General features: G+C 45.3%; 2 protein-coding genes across 7 annotated transcripts in view; one reads left to right on the top strand and one right to left on the bottom strand.

Moving 5' to 3' along the window:
• The window catches only part of serpini1 (serpin peptidase inhibitor, clade I (neuroserpin), member 1), a 51,495-nt gene extending 50,369 nt beyond the window's left edge, over nucleotides 1-1,126 (bottom strand). For both annotated transcript variants that reach the window (XM_090218932.1, XM_090218934.1), the window contains exon 1: nucleotides 972-1,126. The gene's annotated coding sequence lies outside the window, so the exon portion shown is untranslated. The remainder of the gene's footprint in view (nucleotides 1-971) is intronic.
• Nucleotides 1,127-1,383: 257 nt separating this feature from the next.
• LOC118944009 (programmed cell death protein 10) overlaps nucleotides 1,384-18,688 on the top strand; it is a 39,191-nt gene continuing 21,886 nt past the window's right edge. Inside the window, exons 1-4 of one of the 5 annotated variants that reach the window (XM_090218930.1) lie at nucleotides 1,411-1,547; nucleotides 10,873-11,163; nucleotides 11,712-11,873; nucleotides 11,982-12,801. In XM_090218930.1, coding sequence (XP_090075056.1) covers nucleotides 11,074-11,163; nucleotides 11,712-11,873; nucleotides 11,982-12,698 — 969 coding nt within the window. In that variant the 5' untranslated portion in view covers nucleotides 1,411-1,547; nucleotides 10,873-11,073 and the 3' untranslated portion in view covers nucleotides 12,699-12,801. Of the gene's footprint in view, nucleotides 1,548-2,474; nucleotides 2,502-10,872; nucleotides 11,164-11,711; nucleotides 12,802-18,688 lie in introns of those variants that run through there. The other 4 variants (XM_090218931.1, XM_036961134.2, XR_016491433.1 and 1 more) reach the window with 4 other exon arrangements.

Genomic DNA, 18,688 nt, shown 5'->3' with positions numbered 1-18,688 from the left:
ATAACCCAGGTAACCTTTAATAACCCAGGTAACCTTTAATGACCCGGCTCATCGACACAGATTAACAAACAATAAATCATAGGATTAATAACAACATATGGTTGTGTGCTTCTTTTGTTTCATAGAAGAGAATAGAGAAGAGTTTCCTTTGGGTTTGGTGGAGGTGGTATATGTTTAGTGAACTAACTGATTTGCTCTTTTTTTAAATATAATTTTTAAGTAACAGGTTCCTCTTGATAATTTGCATAATCATTGTCATTCAATGATGACAACCCAAATGTGTTATGGAAAAATGTGTAGAATAGAATTATTAATACAAATATATATATATATATATATATATATATATATATATATATATATATATATATATATATATATATATATATATATATACAAAAAATGTGTTGAAATGCAGGAAGTTAGCTGTGTTTTCCAACAACAATCATGTTTTCCTGGCCTTGAGGTCTGTGCCCCGGGGACTGGGCGTGTTGTGCCAAGGTGGGAATTCAACCTTTTCATTATAACATTTACTTGAGAAAAGGAATTTAAAGTCAATACTAGGCTTAATCAATTTCAAGGACATTAGAGACCCACAATATTGTAATTGTGTCTGTGTGTCCTCAACTGAAAAACAATCCCCTCATTGGCTATCGATGATGCTACTGCCTTTAGTGGACAGATCAGCATCTTTAGGTTGTTAGACTCAGTACAGACAACATTCTCATAAAACACTAAGTGACATCAATTTTTCCTTGTGGTCGCCTAGTAACTTCATCTTTGCCATGGCAATAAACCGCACCTCTATAATGTGAAAACATGAACATATCACATAAACTATGATAACATCACCCAATCTTCAAATCTAAACGTGAAAATGGCCGCAATCAAACCATTGATGTATAACTGATATACACACAATGCATTGAACATATTTCTACGTATTTTATAATATTGTTAATGTGCCTTACCGAGCAGTGTCAGGTAGGTAATGTAGAAATACTGTCCTGTGTCGTGCGTCGCCTCGCTGGTTCTCTTCACCACCGCAGCAGGTCGCTCGCGGAGCTAAATATTTTCGCTCTTGTCCCGCCCTTTCCACACGCTGATTGGTCCTTCACTGCGCTTCCTGAAACACAATGCACACTTTTTATTTCAGTAGCTGTTGTTGTTACATTTTTATATGTCCGGAATCGAGTTTGTCTACGAGAGATTGAGTTTTTGTATTTTATTATTTTTTCCAAAATAAGTCTGTTCAAGCTTTAGCTGCTTGGTGTAGAACGCCCCTTGAGTGCTTGAACAACTTGGGAGTTGTAGTTCTTATATTTACCGTGCCTTTGCCACTGCCATAATGGGGGATGTCAATAAAAACTACAACCGACAGCCAGTTTGGTGGCCAGCTGATTGGTGTTTACTCGGTGTTTACTCGGAAAACCCTCGTCGCAGAAAACTTTGAATTAGAAAATAAAATACACGACTAGCTAGCCACGGCAACTGAGCCCTACTTCGCTATAAATAAGCAATCTACCACTTCTGTCTACTGTAAACAGGTATGTAGCTAAAGGCGGCGTTGCTATTTCACCAACTAACGTTAACGAATCGTTTTTGTTTAGCTAGCTAAGATAGTTAACCTTAAACATGTTTGACTAGTTAGTAATTTAGCGTATTCACGCACCTAGATACCCACCTGGGCGATGATTCAAACTGAATATAGTAACTAGCTAACTGATCATGAGAAATTCCCCTCGTCGTTATTAGAGGATGTATAGCTTGTTGGTGATCATAGCTAACTGTGTGTTGGTCGATTGTAGCTAATCATTTCCATAATTGTCCTAATCAACGTAACTGTATAAACTAACGTTAGTTAGCTAATCTTAGTTGTGTAACTTCAATGATCCACGTTTCTGGCACTGCCAGTGGCAGGTGACCCCCAACCTCCTAACCGAGGTAAATTTGGTATTATATTCACATATTCAACAGACATTCGCCAAATACCATTAAAAGCGGTATAAATCAGTAACTAATTCACCGTTTGTCACAGAAACATCAAACGAAGTATAATTGATTCTATACATGTCTAGCACACTTTTACAATCTTTGTTTTGAGTTAAAAAATCCAGTTTTGACTTGGTAGAAACACATAAATTCTAAAATATTGCATTTTAAAGATGAAGAAATCAATGTCTAATTCAGTGATTGTCGCAGGAAAAAAGTGAAAATATGTATTTATTTGCAATAACTTTAAAGAAATATTAATGTCAAATGAAATTGGTTCTATATGAAGTTACACAATGTTTATGTAGTTGTACAATGTTTACAATCTTAAATTGTATACCAAATCAATATTTGCATTTTTAGTGCAACACTTCCACATTTTAAACTAGTTACAAGGCACTACAGTCATTTATTTGTATGTCTCTAATTTAACAGAAAAGAGGTCCCATACAATCATTTAAGTCCTTTTTTGTCATCCCCAGACAAGCTGAATTGCACCATTTCCTGAGGTAATAGATTCAACAGTTCAACACTTATAGCCAAATGTTTAATACCCTGGGTATTCCCAGAACACACTGTGGAAAGTCTATAGATTCAGTGGTCACCTTATTAGGTACAACCCCCTATGCATCTGGAGCAGTGTGAATTCAGAGCTGTTGATGAACCTGGGAAAGGAGATAAGACTGTTCAAGTTAAGTCCAGTGGGAGTTTGTTACACTCAGTACAAGTTTTGGAACTTTTCTGAGTTACAAAACACCATCACAGACTGTGCTGTCATTTTGCGCATTCTACAGTTCAAACAAACAGTAACAGAATACCTGAATACTTCTCTGCAAGCTTTAGTGTCTCGCAAGCCAAAACCACGGGACTTGGTGTATGTAGGAGCAATTTATTTTCGTGAATAGAGTGGTGAACCTAATAAAGTGGCAACTGAGTGTAGATATCACAAACAACCCCTTTTGAGCAATGTCTGTCTGTCTCATACGTTTGATCAATGGGTTTAATGGTAAATCTGATCCCCAAGGTCATCATAGGCTCACTTGGATATATAGAGTTGAAGGTAAAGGAAGGATTATGAAACTGGGACTTTAAAACACTGGCAGAAGTCTTTCATCCACATCCATTCACATGTCTTTTAAAGTATAAATAACCTTCGAAGACCACTGTCTTTCTGGACGTTTTAAAAGGTTTGCAAATAGTTCTTTCTGCAAGGAATGTGAATTGAAAGGGATATGTTGCAAAATGTTTCTTAAACGGAAGCCGAACGAAACGAGCAGGGACCTTCATGTTACCTGAATTTGTCCGTTAGAAACTCTCGTGTTTGGACTAATGATTACACCGCAGTTGTCATCAAACGGTGACCTCACTATAATGAAATGTCATGAGTAGTTGGAAATGCAATTAGCTCATTTGTGGCAGAGTGTAACGTTACTCAAGTCAAGACACTAATCAAGGAGGAGGAGGCTGTATGGGGTAGCTACAGTACACGGGGGTGGTACTGGTGGATGGGAGTTATGGCTAGAGACATCTGTTTTGTAACTGCTGTACATTTCTCCACAGCAGCTGGCCTATCGGACCAGTCAGCCGTCCAGACGCCTTGCTTTATGTGACAAATAACTCTCGTGGACATTTTAAATGAAGTTTTAACGGCCTGTAAATAGAACCTGTTCATTTTACAACGTGATAATGCACGACTGCCTGTAATGTCTCGGCGGATGTATAGCTTGGTCTTTTGTATCAAAACAGTCAGACAACTGAGGTTGTTGAAAGTGACGATGTCATGTTCTGCAGGTCCAGTAGCCCGGCTAATCAGCGTGTTGCAGACAGTAGCGTTGTCCAGATGACAGGTAATGGAGAGAAGCGTCGCATCAGATAAGAACATGTCCAATAATTTTTCCTTTCCGCTATTGTCCCCCACTCTTCACTGCTGGGTGGAATGTTTCTAGTCTCAGTATGGTGCCCTTAAGCTGCTATCAAGTCCTTTCAAATCAGAGGCCTTGAAGGAAATGTGTCAAGCTTGTGGTGAGATTGGGACATGGCCTAAGGAGTCTCAGCACTGAGACTGTCTCAAAGAATACATGGGGATGAAGCTGACCTGAGAGCAGTGCTCAGAGCTATGGTTTTTATCAACGCCCTCTGAAGACACTGCCTGCCTAGCCAGAAATAGAACTGGGGAAAAGGGGCTGGACGGAACCAAAGCAAAGAAAGTAAATCTCAAAGCCCCACTCTCCTATCTTACCTGCCTACCCACTACTTACCTAATTTAGCGCCACCTGGTGCCCTAACCAAAATACAGGGGGTGGTCCGCCCAGGTCTTACCTAGTGTGCCTAGACAATGAATATACTACGGGTATATGTATGCCCGCGGGCCTCTTGCCTAAGCACTCCCTAGGTGCCTTCCCCTTCTCCCCTGGGAACAAATGAAACAGAATATTAAACAATTTCACAAACAAACTAAGAAACAAAGGACATCAAATAAGCTCTACCTGAGCAACAAACTCACAGAACATACCAACTGCTACCAACAACGAACTCCCAGCAAAATCAACCTCTAGCAAAATCTCTGCAATGACCTCCCAGCAAATCTCTCTAGCAAAACTCTGCAATGACCTCCCAGCAAATCTCTCAGCAAATCAACCTCCAGCAAAATCTCTCTACAATGACCTCCCAGCAAATCTCTCTAGCAAAACTCTGCAATGACCTCCCAGCAAATCTCTCTCAGCAAATCAACCTCCAGCAAAATCTCTCTGCAATGACCTCCCAGCAAATCTCTCAGCTGAACAGAACACTGGCTTTTATATAGCTTCAGAATGAATGTGTAACTGGAGACAGCTGTGTCTTGACGAGGGGGCGGGGTCAGCTCTCCAATTAGCCCTGGAGTCGACCAATCAGCTGCTTGAGGGATTTCAGGAAGCCATTTCCTGAAATAAAACACATGCAAATACACAAACTACAACACATAAACTGAGGAACGTAACAGCGGCCAAGGGTGATGTCATGCAGTACATCATTCTGCTGAATGTTTCAGTCAGAGGAGGAGGAAAGAGAATCGTAGCTTGCCTGCTCGGTAACACCAGGGGTACCAGCATTTCCGTTGACTGGCAATTCTGGTCTTTTGTCCCCAAAAAAATGAAGAAATGTCATAAATGACACTGTTGCCGGCCAAAAAGACCCGGAGGAAAAATCCCATTGCAAAATAATGCTTTTTATTAATTGATGGAAATACCTTTTATTTAAATGCTTATCGGTTTATAGGTTCGTTTTCATATTTTAGTGGAATTTAAATTGGGCTGTGTGTATTTTCGTTAGTCATTATATATCTTATTTATCCAACACAACTATCACACGTGCACAGCATACAGAACCTGTTCTGAGAGGGGTTTCTCCTGCTGCTCCTCAGCCGGTTGCTGCTGGAGGAAAACATGTTTTAGAGACTGACAGACAGGGTCTGGTGGTGCAGTTCTCCCTATCACACTGACAGACAGGGTCTGGTGGTGCAGTTCTCCCTGTCAGACTGACAGACAGGGTCTGGTGGTGCAGTTCTCCCTGTCAGACTGACAGACAGGGTCTGGTGGTGCAGTTCTCCCTGTCAGACTGACAGACAGGGTCTGGTGGTGCAGTTCTTCCTGTCAGACTGACAGACAGGGTCTGGTGGTGCAGTTCTCCCTGTCAGACTGACAGACAGGGTCTGGTGGTGCAGTTCTCCCTGTCAGACTGACAGACAGGGTCTGGTGGTGCAGTTCTCCCTGTCAGACTGACAGACAGGGTCTGGTGGTGCAGTTCTTCCTGTCAGACTGACAGACAGGGTCTGGTGGTGCAGTTCTCCCTGTCAGACTGACAGACAGGGTCTGGTGGTGCAGTTCTTCCTGTCAGACTGACAGACAGGGTCTGGTGGTGCAGTTCTTCCTGTCAGACTGACAGACAGGGTCTGGTGGTGCAGTTCTCCCTGTCAGACTGACAGACAGGGTCTGGTGGTGCAGTTCTCCCTGTCAGACTGACAGACAGGGTCTGGTGGTGCAGTTCTCCCTGTCAGACTGACAGACAGGGTCTGGTGGTGCAGTTCTCCCTGTCAGACTGACAGACAGGGTCTGGACTGACAGACAGGGTCTGGTGGTGCAGTTCTCACTGTCCGACTGACAGACAGGGTCTGGTGGTGCAGTTCTCCCTGTCAGACTGACAGACAGGGTCTGGTGGCGCAGTTCTCCCTGTCAGACTGACAGACAGGGTCTGGACTGACAGACAGGGTCTGGTGGTGCAGTTCTCACTGTCAGACTGACAGACCGGGTCTGGTGGTGCAGTTCTCCCTGTCAGAGTAACCAACAGAGGACTTGGAAAGCTTAACTACTGTAGAAATGGATTATTTTGTGAGTAACCTAATTTATCTTCCTTTATTTCTGCCTTCTAGTGAGTTTATCCAAACTGTCATCTCCTACCATTCTGATAGATTGGAGACAGTCAGAAAACATGGTTGTAATGTTAATCATTTGGTTGATATTCTACTGGTTACTTCTAGGCAGATGCCCCATGGGGCAGAGTGGCCCACATGCACTTTAAATGTTAGAAATCATGAGTAAAACCTTGCTCGTGAATGACTTCATCACTGATCACAGATTTGATTGCACGTTTCTCACTGAAGCATGGCTGTTTTCAGTGTCGGTATTAGTGAAGTACCCCCCCCCCCCCCTCCCCTCGGAATACAGGTTTTCATACTGAGAAAAGGGTGGAGGGACAGCCTCTATTTTTACCAAAACTCTCAGCTGTAGGGACATTTCATTTGGTGACTATGGGTCTGTTGATCATCATGCCATTCTGTTTAGATATCAGCCTCTGCCCACCAGTGCTGACCATAACCCTGTGTAGCCCAACAAAACACTGCCCCACTTCCTTTACTGATTTCTCTCAACTATTGTCCTTGAGAACTGTGATACAATCATTGTGTTTGGTGATTTTAATATTAATGTTGACAAAGAGACTGACCATTGATTTTCTGAATCTTTTGATTTCTATGGACTTTATCCAACATGTTACTGGGCCCACACATGACCACGGTACCCTGGACCTGGTTATTACCAAGGGGCTTTCTCCTGGACCTGGTTATTACCAAGGGGCTTTCTCCTGGACCTGGTTATTACCAAGGGGCTTTCTAGTGGGCCTGGTTATTGCCAAGGGGCTTTCTACTGGACCTGGTTATTGCCAAGGGGCTTTCTACCGGACCTGGTTATTACCAAGGGGCTTTTTCTACTGGACCTGGTTATTACCAAGGGGCTTTCTACTGGACCTGGTTATTACCAAGGGGCTTTCTACCGGACCTGGTTATTACCAAGGGGCTTTCTAGTGGGCCTGGTTATTGCCAAGGGGCTTTCTAGTGGGCCTGGTTATTACCAAGGGGCTTTCTACTGGACCTGGTTATTACCAAGGGGCTTTCTAGTGGGCCTGGTTATTGCCAAGGGGCTTTCTACTGGACCTGGTTATTGCCAAGGGGCTTTCTACCGGACCTGGTTATTACCAAGGGGCTTTTTCTACTGGACCTGGTTATTACCAAGGGGCTTTCTACTGGACCTGGTTATTACCAAGGGGCTTTCTACTGGACCGGGTTATTACCAAGGGGCATTCTACCGGACCTGGTTATTACCAAGGGGCTTTTTCTACTGGACCTGGTTATTACCAAGGGGCTTTCTACTGGACCTGGTTATTACCAAGGGGCTTTCTACTGGACCGGGTTATTACCAAGGGGCATTCTACCGGACCTGGTTATTGCCAAGGGGCTTTCTATTGGACCTGGTTATTACCAAGGGGCTTTCTACTGGACCTGGTTATTACCAAGGGGCTTTCTACCGGACCTGGTTATTACCAAGGGGCATTCTACCGGACCTGGTTATTACCAAGGGGCTTTCTACTGGACCTGGTTATTACCAAGGGGCTTTTTCTACTGGACCTGGTTATTACCAAGGGGCTTTTTCTACTGGACCTGGTTATTACCAAGGGGCTTTTTCTACTGGACCTGGTTATTACCAAGGGGCTTTCTACCGGACCTGGTTATTACCAAGGGGCTTTCTACTGGACCTGGTTATTACCAAGGGGCTTTCTACCGGACCTGGTTATTACCAAGGGGCTTTCTACCAGACCTGGTTATTACCAAGGGGCTTTCTACTGGACCTGGTTATTACCAAGGGGCTTTCTACTGGACCTTGTTATTACCAAGGGGCTTTCTACTGGACCTTGTTATTACCAAGGGGCTTTCTACCAGACCTGGTTATTACCAAGGGGCTTTCTACTGGACCTGGTTATTACCAAGGGGCTTGCTACTGGACCTTGTTATTACCAAGGGGCTTGCTACTGGACCTTGTTATTACCAAGGGGCTTTCTACCAGACCTTGTTATTACCAAGGGGCTTTCTACCAGACCTGGTTATTACCAAGGGGCTTTCTACCGGACCTGGTTATTGCCAAGGGGCTTTCTACCAGACCTGGTTATTACCAAGGGGCTTTCTCCTGGACCTGGTTATTACCAAGGGGCTTTCTACCGGACCTGGTTATTACCAAGGGGCTTTCTACTGGACCTGGTTATTACCAAGGGGCTTTCTACTGGACCTTGTTATTACCAAGGGGCTTTCTACCAGACCTTGTTATTACCAAGGGGCTTTCTACCAGACCTGTTTATTACCAAGGGGCTTTCTACTGGACCTGGTTATTACCAAGGGGCTTTCTACCAGACCTGGTTATTACCAAGGGGCTTTCTACTGGACCTGGTTATTACCAAGGGGCTTTCTATTGACATATCTTCTATTGTTGACGTTGCTTTATCTGATCACCACTGTGTGTTTTCCTACCTTGTAGCCCGTAGCAACAGGGTAATACTGAACACATTATTAAGAAGAAACACTATCTGACCTCTGAAGTTGCTACAGGATTTTATTAAGTGTATATATCCACCTACTCTGTCTTCCTCTTGTGATGATTTAGTTGATAACTTTTAATAGCAAGTTAAGTTATTGATACCACAGCTGCAGTGAAGATGAAAAGGCCACAACCAAACCGAGAGGCCCTTGGATGAGTGAGGAAACTAATACAATGAAAGAGAAATTGCAGAAAGGCAAGGTGGAAGTGTAGAAATTCTGTTGCGGGTCCATTATGATATTCTGAGAGAGCAACTTGGCATATCTAACAAGGCAATTAGAAACGCCAGACAGGCTCATTTCTCTAACTTGATCACTAATACTCTGAATAATTACAGAGTGCTGTTCTCCACCATTGATGGCCTGATAAATCCTACCACTGCAAACCTATGTGAACTTTCCTCCACATCTAAGTGTGATGAGTTTGAGGCATATTTCAGACATTAGGCTGGGTATCGGTCAAGCTAGACCTGATGATATGTGCCCTAGCCTACCAGGCGAAGGCACTATGGATTTATTTCTCCTGGTTGACGTGCTCAGGAAATGGACATAACAACATCCGGTCGTGGCCGGCTGCGACACAGCTCGGACTCGAACCTGACTCTGCAGTGACGCCTCTAGCACTGCCACTCTCGGGCTCGAACCTGACTCTGCAGTGACGCCTCTAGCACTGCCACTCTCGGGCTCGAACCTGACTCTGCAGTGACGCCTCTAGCACTGCCACTCTCGGGCTCGAACCTGACTCTGCAGTGACGCCTCTAGCACTGCCACTCTCGGGCTCGAACCTGACTCTGCAGTGACGCCTCTAGCACTGCCACTCTCGGGCTCGAACCAGACTCTGCAGTGACGCCTCTAGCACTGCCACTCTCGGGCTCGAACCTGACTCTGCAGTGACGCCTCTAGCACTGCCACTCTCGGGCTCGAACCTGACTCTGCAGTGACGCCTCTAGCACTGCCACTCTCGGGCTCGAACCAGACTCTGCAGTGACGCCTCTAGCACTGCCACTCTCGGGCTCGAACCAGACTCTGCAGTGACGCCTCTAGCACTGCCACTCTCGGGCTCGAACCTGAATCTGCAGTGACGCCTCTAGCACTGCCACTCTCGGGCTCGAACCTGAATCTGCAGTGACGCCTCTAGCACTGCCACTCTCGGGCTCGAATCTGACTCTGCAGTGACGCCTCTAGCACTGCCACTCTCGGGCTCGAACCTGAATCTGCAGTGACACCTCTAGCACTGCCACTCTCGGGCTCGAACCTGAATCTGCAGTGACGCCTCTAGCACTGCCACTCTCGGACTCGAACCTGAATCTGCAGTGACGCCTCTAGCACTGCCACTCTCGGGCTCGAACCTGAATCTGCAGTGACGCCTCTAGCACTGCCACTCTCGGGCTCGAACCTGAATCTGCAGTGACGCCTCTAGCACTGCCACTCTCGGGCTCGAACCTGAATCTGCAGTGACGCCTCTAGCACTGCCACTCTCGGGCTCGAACCTGACTCTGCAGTGACGCCTCTAGCACTGCCACTCGGGAGGCGCAGATGGAATGTTTACCTGGTTATACAATGTCATCGCCCTCCAAGGCTAGATGTTGTTTGTTGACGTAGACATTACTAGCACAAAAAAAAAAAAGACCTCAACCAGAAGCAGTAAAGTAGCCTAAATGCGGTATTATAGTCAAAAAGTAGGTTATGTAACATTGGATTGTGTTCTCTGTCCTCTTCCTCCTCCCATGTTCTCCCCTCCTCTCATCATAAAGTAGGTTATGTAATATTGGATTGTGTTCTCTGTCCTCTTCCTCCTCCCATGCTCTCCCCTCCTCTCCTCATAACGTAGGTTATGTAACGTTAGATTGTGTTCTCTGTCATTTACCTCCTCCCATGCTCTCCCCTCCTCTCCTCATAAAGTAGGTTATGTAACATTGGATTGTGTTCTCTGTCCTCTTCCTCCTCCTCCTCCCATGCTCTCCCGTGGACCCTTCGCTCCTCAGGTCCTGTCCCCCAGCCTTCTCTGAAGCGATCTCTGCCCCTGTAGCAGCCTTCACACCACACACAGAAACACACGTACACACAGGTACAGACACGTACACACACGTACACACAGAAACACACACGTACACACACGTACACACAGAAACACACACGTACACACACGTACAGACACGTACACACACGTGGGCCTCTGGACGAGGATGACAATGGAAGAGATGAAGAATGAAGCGGAGATGACCTCGATGGTTTCCATGACACTCTACACTGTGATGTACCCCGTCTTCCACGAGGTGAAGATGCAGTGTTTCTTCAATGGGACTGTGTGTGTGTGTGTGTCTGTGTGTCTGTGTCTGTGTCTGTGTCTGTGTACCTGTGTACCTGTGTGTGTGTGTGTGTGTACCTGTGTGTGTGTGTGTGTACCTATGTCTGTGTGTGTGTGTGTGTGTAACTGTGTGTGTGTGTGTGTGTGTGTGTGTGTGTGTGTCTCTCTGTTCTCTGTAAGGTTATACCCAGATACACCATTCCCCCAAAGTTCCTTGTTGTACTATCACTGTGAGGACTTCTGGTACCCACAAGGACAGTAAAAACCAAACCACACACACACTCTTCTTCAATGGTGTTTGTGTGTACCAGTGTACTGTAGGGGGTTTCTGCTGTGTTCGCTAATGAGATGAACTTCCATGTATGTAGATACTAGCTATGCAGTTTGAAGTGTTTTCATGTTGTGCTGATTAGTATAGCTCTGTGTTTCCTTGTTTGTGAGATGTGTGTGTATATGCTATGTTAATGAGAAGATATCTGTTAGAAGGGTTTTGATGCATCGATAATGTGTTTACAGTTGGAGAGAGTGAACCTGTCGGCAGCACAGACCCTGAGGGCAGCGTTTATAAAGGTAAGGACCCATACACCAAATCACTCTTCATGGGACTGGACAGCGTTTATAAAGGTAAGGACCCATACACCAAATCACTCTTCATGGGACAGGACAGCGTTTATAAAGGTAGGGAGGTGGAGGGACAGGACAGCATTTATAAAGGTAGGGAGGTGGAGGGACAGGACAGCATTTATAAGGGTAGGGAGATACAGGGACTGGGCAGCATTTATAAAGGTAAGGACCCATACACCAAATCACTCTTCATGGGACTGGACAGCATTTATAAAGGTAGGGAGGTGGAGGGACAGGACAGCATTTATAAAGGTAGGGAGGTGGAGGGACAGGACAGCATTTATAAAGGTAGGGAGGTGGAGGGACAGGACAGCATTTATAAAGGTAGGGAGATACAGGGACTGGACAGCATTTATAAGGGTAGGGAGATACAGGGACTGGACAGCATTTATAAAGGTAGGGAGGTGGAGGGACAGGACAGCATTTATAAAGGTAGGGAGGTGGAGGGACAGGACAGCATTTATAAAGGTAGGGAGGTGGAGGGACAGGACAGCATTTATAAAGGTAAGGAGATGGAGGGACAGGGACAGGACAGCATTTATAAAGGTAGGGAGGTGGAGGGACAGGACAGCATTTATAAAGGTAGGGAGGTGGAGGGACAGGACAGCATTTATAAAGGTAGGGAGGTGGAGGGACAGGACAGCGTTTATAAAGGTAAGGAGATGGAGGGACAGGGACAGGACAGCATTTATAAAGGTAAGGAGGGACAGGACAGCATTTATAAAGGTAAGGACCCATACACCAAATCACTCTTCATGGGAAAGGACAGGAGTTTATGATAGACAGAATAGTCCTGAGGGGTATTTTAGCAAGCAGGATGAGATGTTTCTTCAACTTGATTGGAGTCCACCTGTGGTAAATTCAATTGATTGGACATGATTTGGAAAGGCGCACACCTGTCTATATAAGGTCCCACAGTTGACAGTGCATGTCAGAGTAAAAACCAAGCCATGAGGTGGAAGGAATTATCCGTAGAAACAGGATTGTGTCGAGGCACAGATCTCTGGAAGGATACCAAAAAATGTCTGCTGCATTGAAGGTCCCCAAGAACACAGTGGCCTCCATCATTCTTAAATGAAAGAAGTTTGGAACCACCAAGACTCTTCCTAGAGCTGGCCGCCCGGCCAAACTGAGCAATTGGGGGAGAAGGGCCTTGGTCAGGGAGGTGACCAAGAACCCGATGGTCTCTCTGACAGAGCTCTAGAGTTCCTCTGTGGAGATGGGAGAACCTTCCAGAAGGACAACCAACTCTGTAGCACTCAACCAATCAGGCCTTTATGGTCGAGTGCCCAGACGGAAGCCACTACTCAGTAAAAGGCACATGGCAGCCCACTTGGAGTTTGCCAAAAGGCACCTAAAAACTCTGCCCATAAGAAACAAGATTTTCTGGTCTGATGAAACCAAGACTTTACTATTTGGCCTGAATGCCAAGCGTCACGTCTGGAGGAAACCTGGCACCATCCCTAGAGTGAAGCATGGTGGTGGCAGCATCATGCTATGGGTATGTTTTTCAGAGGCAGGGACTGGGAGACTAGTCAGGATCAAGGGAAAGTTGAACAGAGCAAAGTACAGAGAGATCCTTAATGACAACCTGCTCCAGAGCTCTCAGGACCTCAGATTGGGGCGAAGGTTCACCTTCCAACAGGACAATGACCCTAAGCACACAGCCAAGACAACGCAGGAGTCGTTTTGGGACATTTTCTCTGAATTGACTCCTTGAGTGTCCCAGCCAGAGCCCGGACTTGAACCCGATCGAACATCTCTGGAGAGACCTGAAAATAGCTGTGCAGCAACGCTCCCCATCCAACCTGACAGAGCTTGAGTAGAATTGGAGAAACTCCCCAAATACAGGTGTGCCAAGCTTGTAGCATCATACCCAAGAATACTCAAGGCTGTAATCGCTGCCAAAGGTGCTTCAACAAAGTACTGAGTAATGGCTGTAACCTACCAAAATGTGGAAAAGGTTAAGAGGTCTGAATACTTTCCGAAGGTATCAGTCAAGTTTGGACACACCTACTCATTCAAAGGTTTTTCTTTATTTTGACTATTTTCTACATTGTAGAATAATAGTGAAGACATCAAAACTATGAAATAGCACATATGGAATCATGTAGTAACCAAAAAAAGTGTTAAACAAATCAAAATATATTTGAGATTCTTCAAATAGCCACCCTTTGTCTTGATGACAGCTTTGCACACTCTTGACATTTTCTCAACCAGCTTCACCTGGAATGCTTTTCCAACAGTCTTGAAGGAGTTCACACATATGCTGAGCACTTGTTGGCTGCTTTTCCTTTACTCTGCGGTCCAACTCATCCCAAACCATCTCAATTAGGTTGAGGTTGGGTGATTGTGGAGGCCAGGTCATCTGATGCAGCACTCCATCACTCTCCTTCTTGGTCAAATAGCCCTTAAAACAGCCTGGAGGTGGTGTGTTTTGGGTCATTGTCCTGTTGAAAAACAAATGATGTCCCACTAAGTGCAAACCAGATGGGATGGTGTATCACTGCAGAATGCTGTGGTAGCCATGCTGGTTAAGTGTGCCTTGTGTTCTAAGTAAATCGCTGACAGTGCCACCAGCAAAGCACCCCCACACCATCACACCTCCTCCTCCATGCTTCACGTTGGGAACCACACACCATCACACTTCCTCCTCCATGCTTCACGTTGGGAACCACACACCATCACACCTCCTCCTCCATGCTTCACGTTTGGAACCCCACACCATCACACCTCCTCCTCCATGCTTCACGGTGTGAACCACACATGCAGAGATCATCCGTTCACCTACTCTGCGGCTCACAGAGACACGGCGGTTGGAACCAAAAATCTCACATTTGGACTCATCAGACCAAAGGACAGATTTCCACCGGTCTAATGTCCATTTCTCGTGTTTCTTGGCCCAAGCAAGTCTCTTTCTTATGGGTGTCCTTTAGTAGTGGTATCTTTGCAGAAATTCCACCATGAAGGCCTGATTCACACAGTCTCCTCTGAACAGTTGATGTTGAGATGTTTCTGTTACTTGAACTCTGAAGCATTTATTTGGGCTGCAATTTCTGAGGTGCAGTTAATTGCTGGTTTCTGAGGCTGGTAACTCTAATGAACATATCTTCTGCAGCAGAGGTAACTCTGGGTCTTCCTGTCCTGTGGCGGTCCTCATGAGAGACAGTTAACTCTAATGAATGTATCCTCTGCAGCAGAGGTAACTCTGGGTCTTCCTTTCCTGTGGCGGTCCTCATGAGAGACAGTTAACTCTAATGACCTTATCGTCTGCAGCAGAGGTAACTCTGGGTCTTCCTGTCCTGTGGCGGTCCTCGTGAGAGACAGTTAACTCTAATGAACGTATCCTCTGCAGCAGAGGTAACTCTGGGTCTTCCTGTCCTGTGGCGGTCCTCAGTTTCATCGTAGTGCTTGATGGTTTTTGCGACTGCAAGTCCTTGAAATTTTCCGTAATGACTGATCTTCATGTCTTAAAGTAATGATGGACTGTCATTTCTCTTTGCTTATTTGAGCTGTTTTTGACATAATATGGACTTAGCCCTATTTGGTAAAAGACCATCTTCTGTATACCACCCCTACCTTGTCACAACACAACTGATTGGCTCAAACGCATTAAGAAGGAAAGAATTTTCCATATTGACTGACCTAAGCAATGATGGACTGTCATTTCGCTTTGCAGATTGGGCTGTTCTTGCCATAATATGGACTTGGTCTTTTACCAAATAGGCCTGTCTTCTGTATATCCTTCCTAGCTTGTCACAACACAACTGATTGGCTCAAATGCATTAAGAAGGAAAGAAATTCCACAAATGAACTTTTTAACAAGGTACACCTGCTAATTGAAATTCATTTCAGGTGACTCCCTCATGAAGCTGGTTGAGAGAATGCCAAGAGTGTGCAATGCTGTCAAGGCAAAGGGGTTGCTACATTGAAGAATCTCAAATATAACACTTTTTTTGGGGGGGGGTTACTACATGATTCCCTATGTGTTATTAGATAGTTTTGATGTCTTCACTACTATTCTACAATGTAAAAACAAAGAGAAACTGAATGAGTAGGTGTGTCCAAACGTTTGACTGGTACTGTAAATATACTTTTTGGGGGGGGGATGGTAAACGTTTTCAGTGTAAACTTAAACAACTAAAGTTTAAACGACTGAAACCAGACATAAAGTATGTAGAAAAGATAATGGGAGCGATCATGTATTTATTATTATGAATTGATTATAATAATTGACTATCGCCAAAATAACTAGACGAGATGAATCTAAAACCCCCAGAATGTCATGGCCTCCATTGACTTTTGTTTGTTTTTCATTCACTCAGCTCCATTTGCAAAATGTGTATAATTGCAGGAAAGGAGCTCCCCCCGTGACAATGCATTGTCATAGAGCAGTGATGGGTTACTTTGATGGGGGTCACACACACAAAAAAAAACTGACCTTATCACGGGGGGGGGGGGGGGGGGGGGGGGGGGGGGGGGTCGCAGTGGCTCGTGGGTCTGCATAGCCACATCCATTTTGCCATGGGGTGTAGAGAAAATGTTCGTTTTTAAACTAAGATCGCTGCAATTCTATACATTTTGCCATGGGGCGGAAAGAAACAGCAATTTTACAGCACATCTCCTGCAATTCTATACATTTTGCCATGGGGCGGAAAGAAACAGCAATTTTACAGCACATCTCCTGCAATTCTATACATTTTGCCATGGGGCGGAAAGAAACAGCAATTTTACAGCACATCTCCTGCAATTCTATACATTTTGCCATGGGGCGGAAAGAAACAGCAATTTTACAGCACATCTCCTGCAATTCTATACATTTTGCCATGGGGCGGAAAGAAACAGCAATTTTACAGCACATCTCCTGCAATTCTATACATTTTGCCATGGGGCGGAAAGAAACAGCAATTTTACAGCACATCTCCTGCAATTCTATACATTTTGCCATGGGGCGGAAAGAAACAGCAATTTTACAGCACATCTCCTGCAATTCTATACATTTTGCCATGGGGCGGAAAGAAACAGCAATTTTACAGCACATCTCCTGCAATTCTATACATTTTGCCATGGGGCGGAAAGAAACAGCAATTTTACAACACATCTCCTGCAATTCTACACTTTACCACAAGGTGGAGGCAAATGTTTGCAGTTTTTAACATGGTAACTGATGATCATTGGGCCCCACCCTGGTTGGTAATTGGACATTGCTTACTACAAGTTTAGATAGCTGGCCGCTAGACTAAATTACCCATCTAAAACAATGTGGCTGATATGGGCTAATTGAGTGTCTGCTGATGCACAACCAAATGTTGAAAATGCACCTTGTGATTTTCTGTTAGTCCAACTCTCAAAAGTAAATTGATATTAAATTATTATTAATAATAATTGGTCTGCAGGCCACCAGCTGACGATCCCTGTCATAGACTGATGTGTACTCTGTGGTTGATTAGCAGAGCCTGATGATGTGTCTCTGTGGTTGATTAGCAGAGCCTGGTGATGTGTCTCTGTGGTTGATTAGCAGAGCCTGGTGATGTGTGTTCTGCGGTTGATTAGCAGAGCCTGGTGATGTGTCTCTGTGGTTGATTAGCAGAGCCTGATGCTGTGTACTCTGTGGTTGATTAGCAGAGCCTGGTGATGTGTCTCTGTGGTTGATTAGCAGAGCCTGATGCTGTGTCTCTGTGGTTGATTAGCAGAGCCTGGTGATGTGTGTTCTGTGGTTGATTAGCAGAGCCTGGTGATGTGTCTCTGTGGTTGATTAGCAGAGCCTGATGCTGTGTGTTCTGCGGTTGATTAGCAGAGCCTGATGCTGTGTACTCTGTGGTTGATTAGCAGAGCCTGGTGATGTGTACTCTGGTTGATTAGCAGAGCCTGGTGATGTGTGTTCTGTGGTTGATTAGCAGAGCCTGGTGATGTGTCTCTGTGGTTGATTAGCAGAGCCTGATGCTGTGTGTTGTGCGGTTGATTAGCAGAGCCTGATGCTGTGTACTCTGTGGTTGATTAGCAGAGCCTGGTGATGTGTGTTCTGCGGTTGATTAGCAGAGCCTGATGCTGTGTACTCTGTGGTTGATTAGCAGAGCCTGATGCTGTGTACTCTGTGGTTGATTAGCAGAGCCTGATGCTGTGTACTCTGTGGTTGATTAGCAGAGCCTGGTGATGTGTACTCTGGTTGATTAGCAGAGCCTGGTGATGTGTGTTCTGTGGTTGATTAGCAGAGCCTGGTGATGTGTCTCTGTGGTTGATTAGCAGAGCCTGATGCTGTGTGTTCTGCGGTTGATTAGCAGAGCCTGATGCTGTGTACTCTGTGGTTGATTAGCAGAGCCTGGTGATGTGTGTTCTGCGGTTGATTAGCAGAGCCTGATGCTGTGTACTCTGTGGTTGATTAGCAGAGCCTGATGCTGTGTGTTCTGCGGTTGATTAGCAGAGCCTGATGCTGTGTACTCTGTGGTTGATTAGCAGAGCCTGATGCTGTGTGTTCTGCGGTTGATTAGCAGAGCCTGATGCTGTGTGTTCTGTGGTTGATTAGCAGAGCCTGGTGATGTGTACTCTGGTTGATTAGCAGAGCCTGATGCTGTGTACTCTGTGGTTGATTAGCAGAGCCTGGTGATGTGTACTCTGGTTGATTAGCAGAGCCTGATGCTGTGTACTCTGGTTGATTAGCAGAGCCTGATGCTGTGTACTCTGTGGTTGATTAGCAGAGCCTGGTGATGTGTACTCTGGTTGATTAGCAGAGCCTGATGCTGTGTACTCTGGTTGATTAGCAGAGCCTGATGCTGTGTACTCTGTGGTTGATTAGCAGAGCCTGGTGATGTGTACTCTGTGGTTGATTAGCAGAGCCTGATGCTGTGTGTTTTGTGGTTGATTAGCAGAGC

The sequence above is a fragment of the Oncorhynchus mykiss genome, chromosome 24, assembly GCF_057628025.1.
Source record: "Oncorhynchus mykiss isolate SJ-2025 chromosome 24, ASM5762802v1, whole genome shotgun sequence".
Classification (NCBI taxonomy): domain Eukaryota; kingdom Metazoa; phylum Chordata; class Actinopteri; order Salmoniformes; family Salmonidae; genus Oncorhynchus; species Oncorhynchus mykiss.
This window is presented reverse-complemented; position numbering and strand designations above follow the sequence as displayed.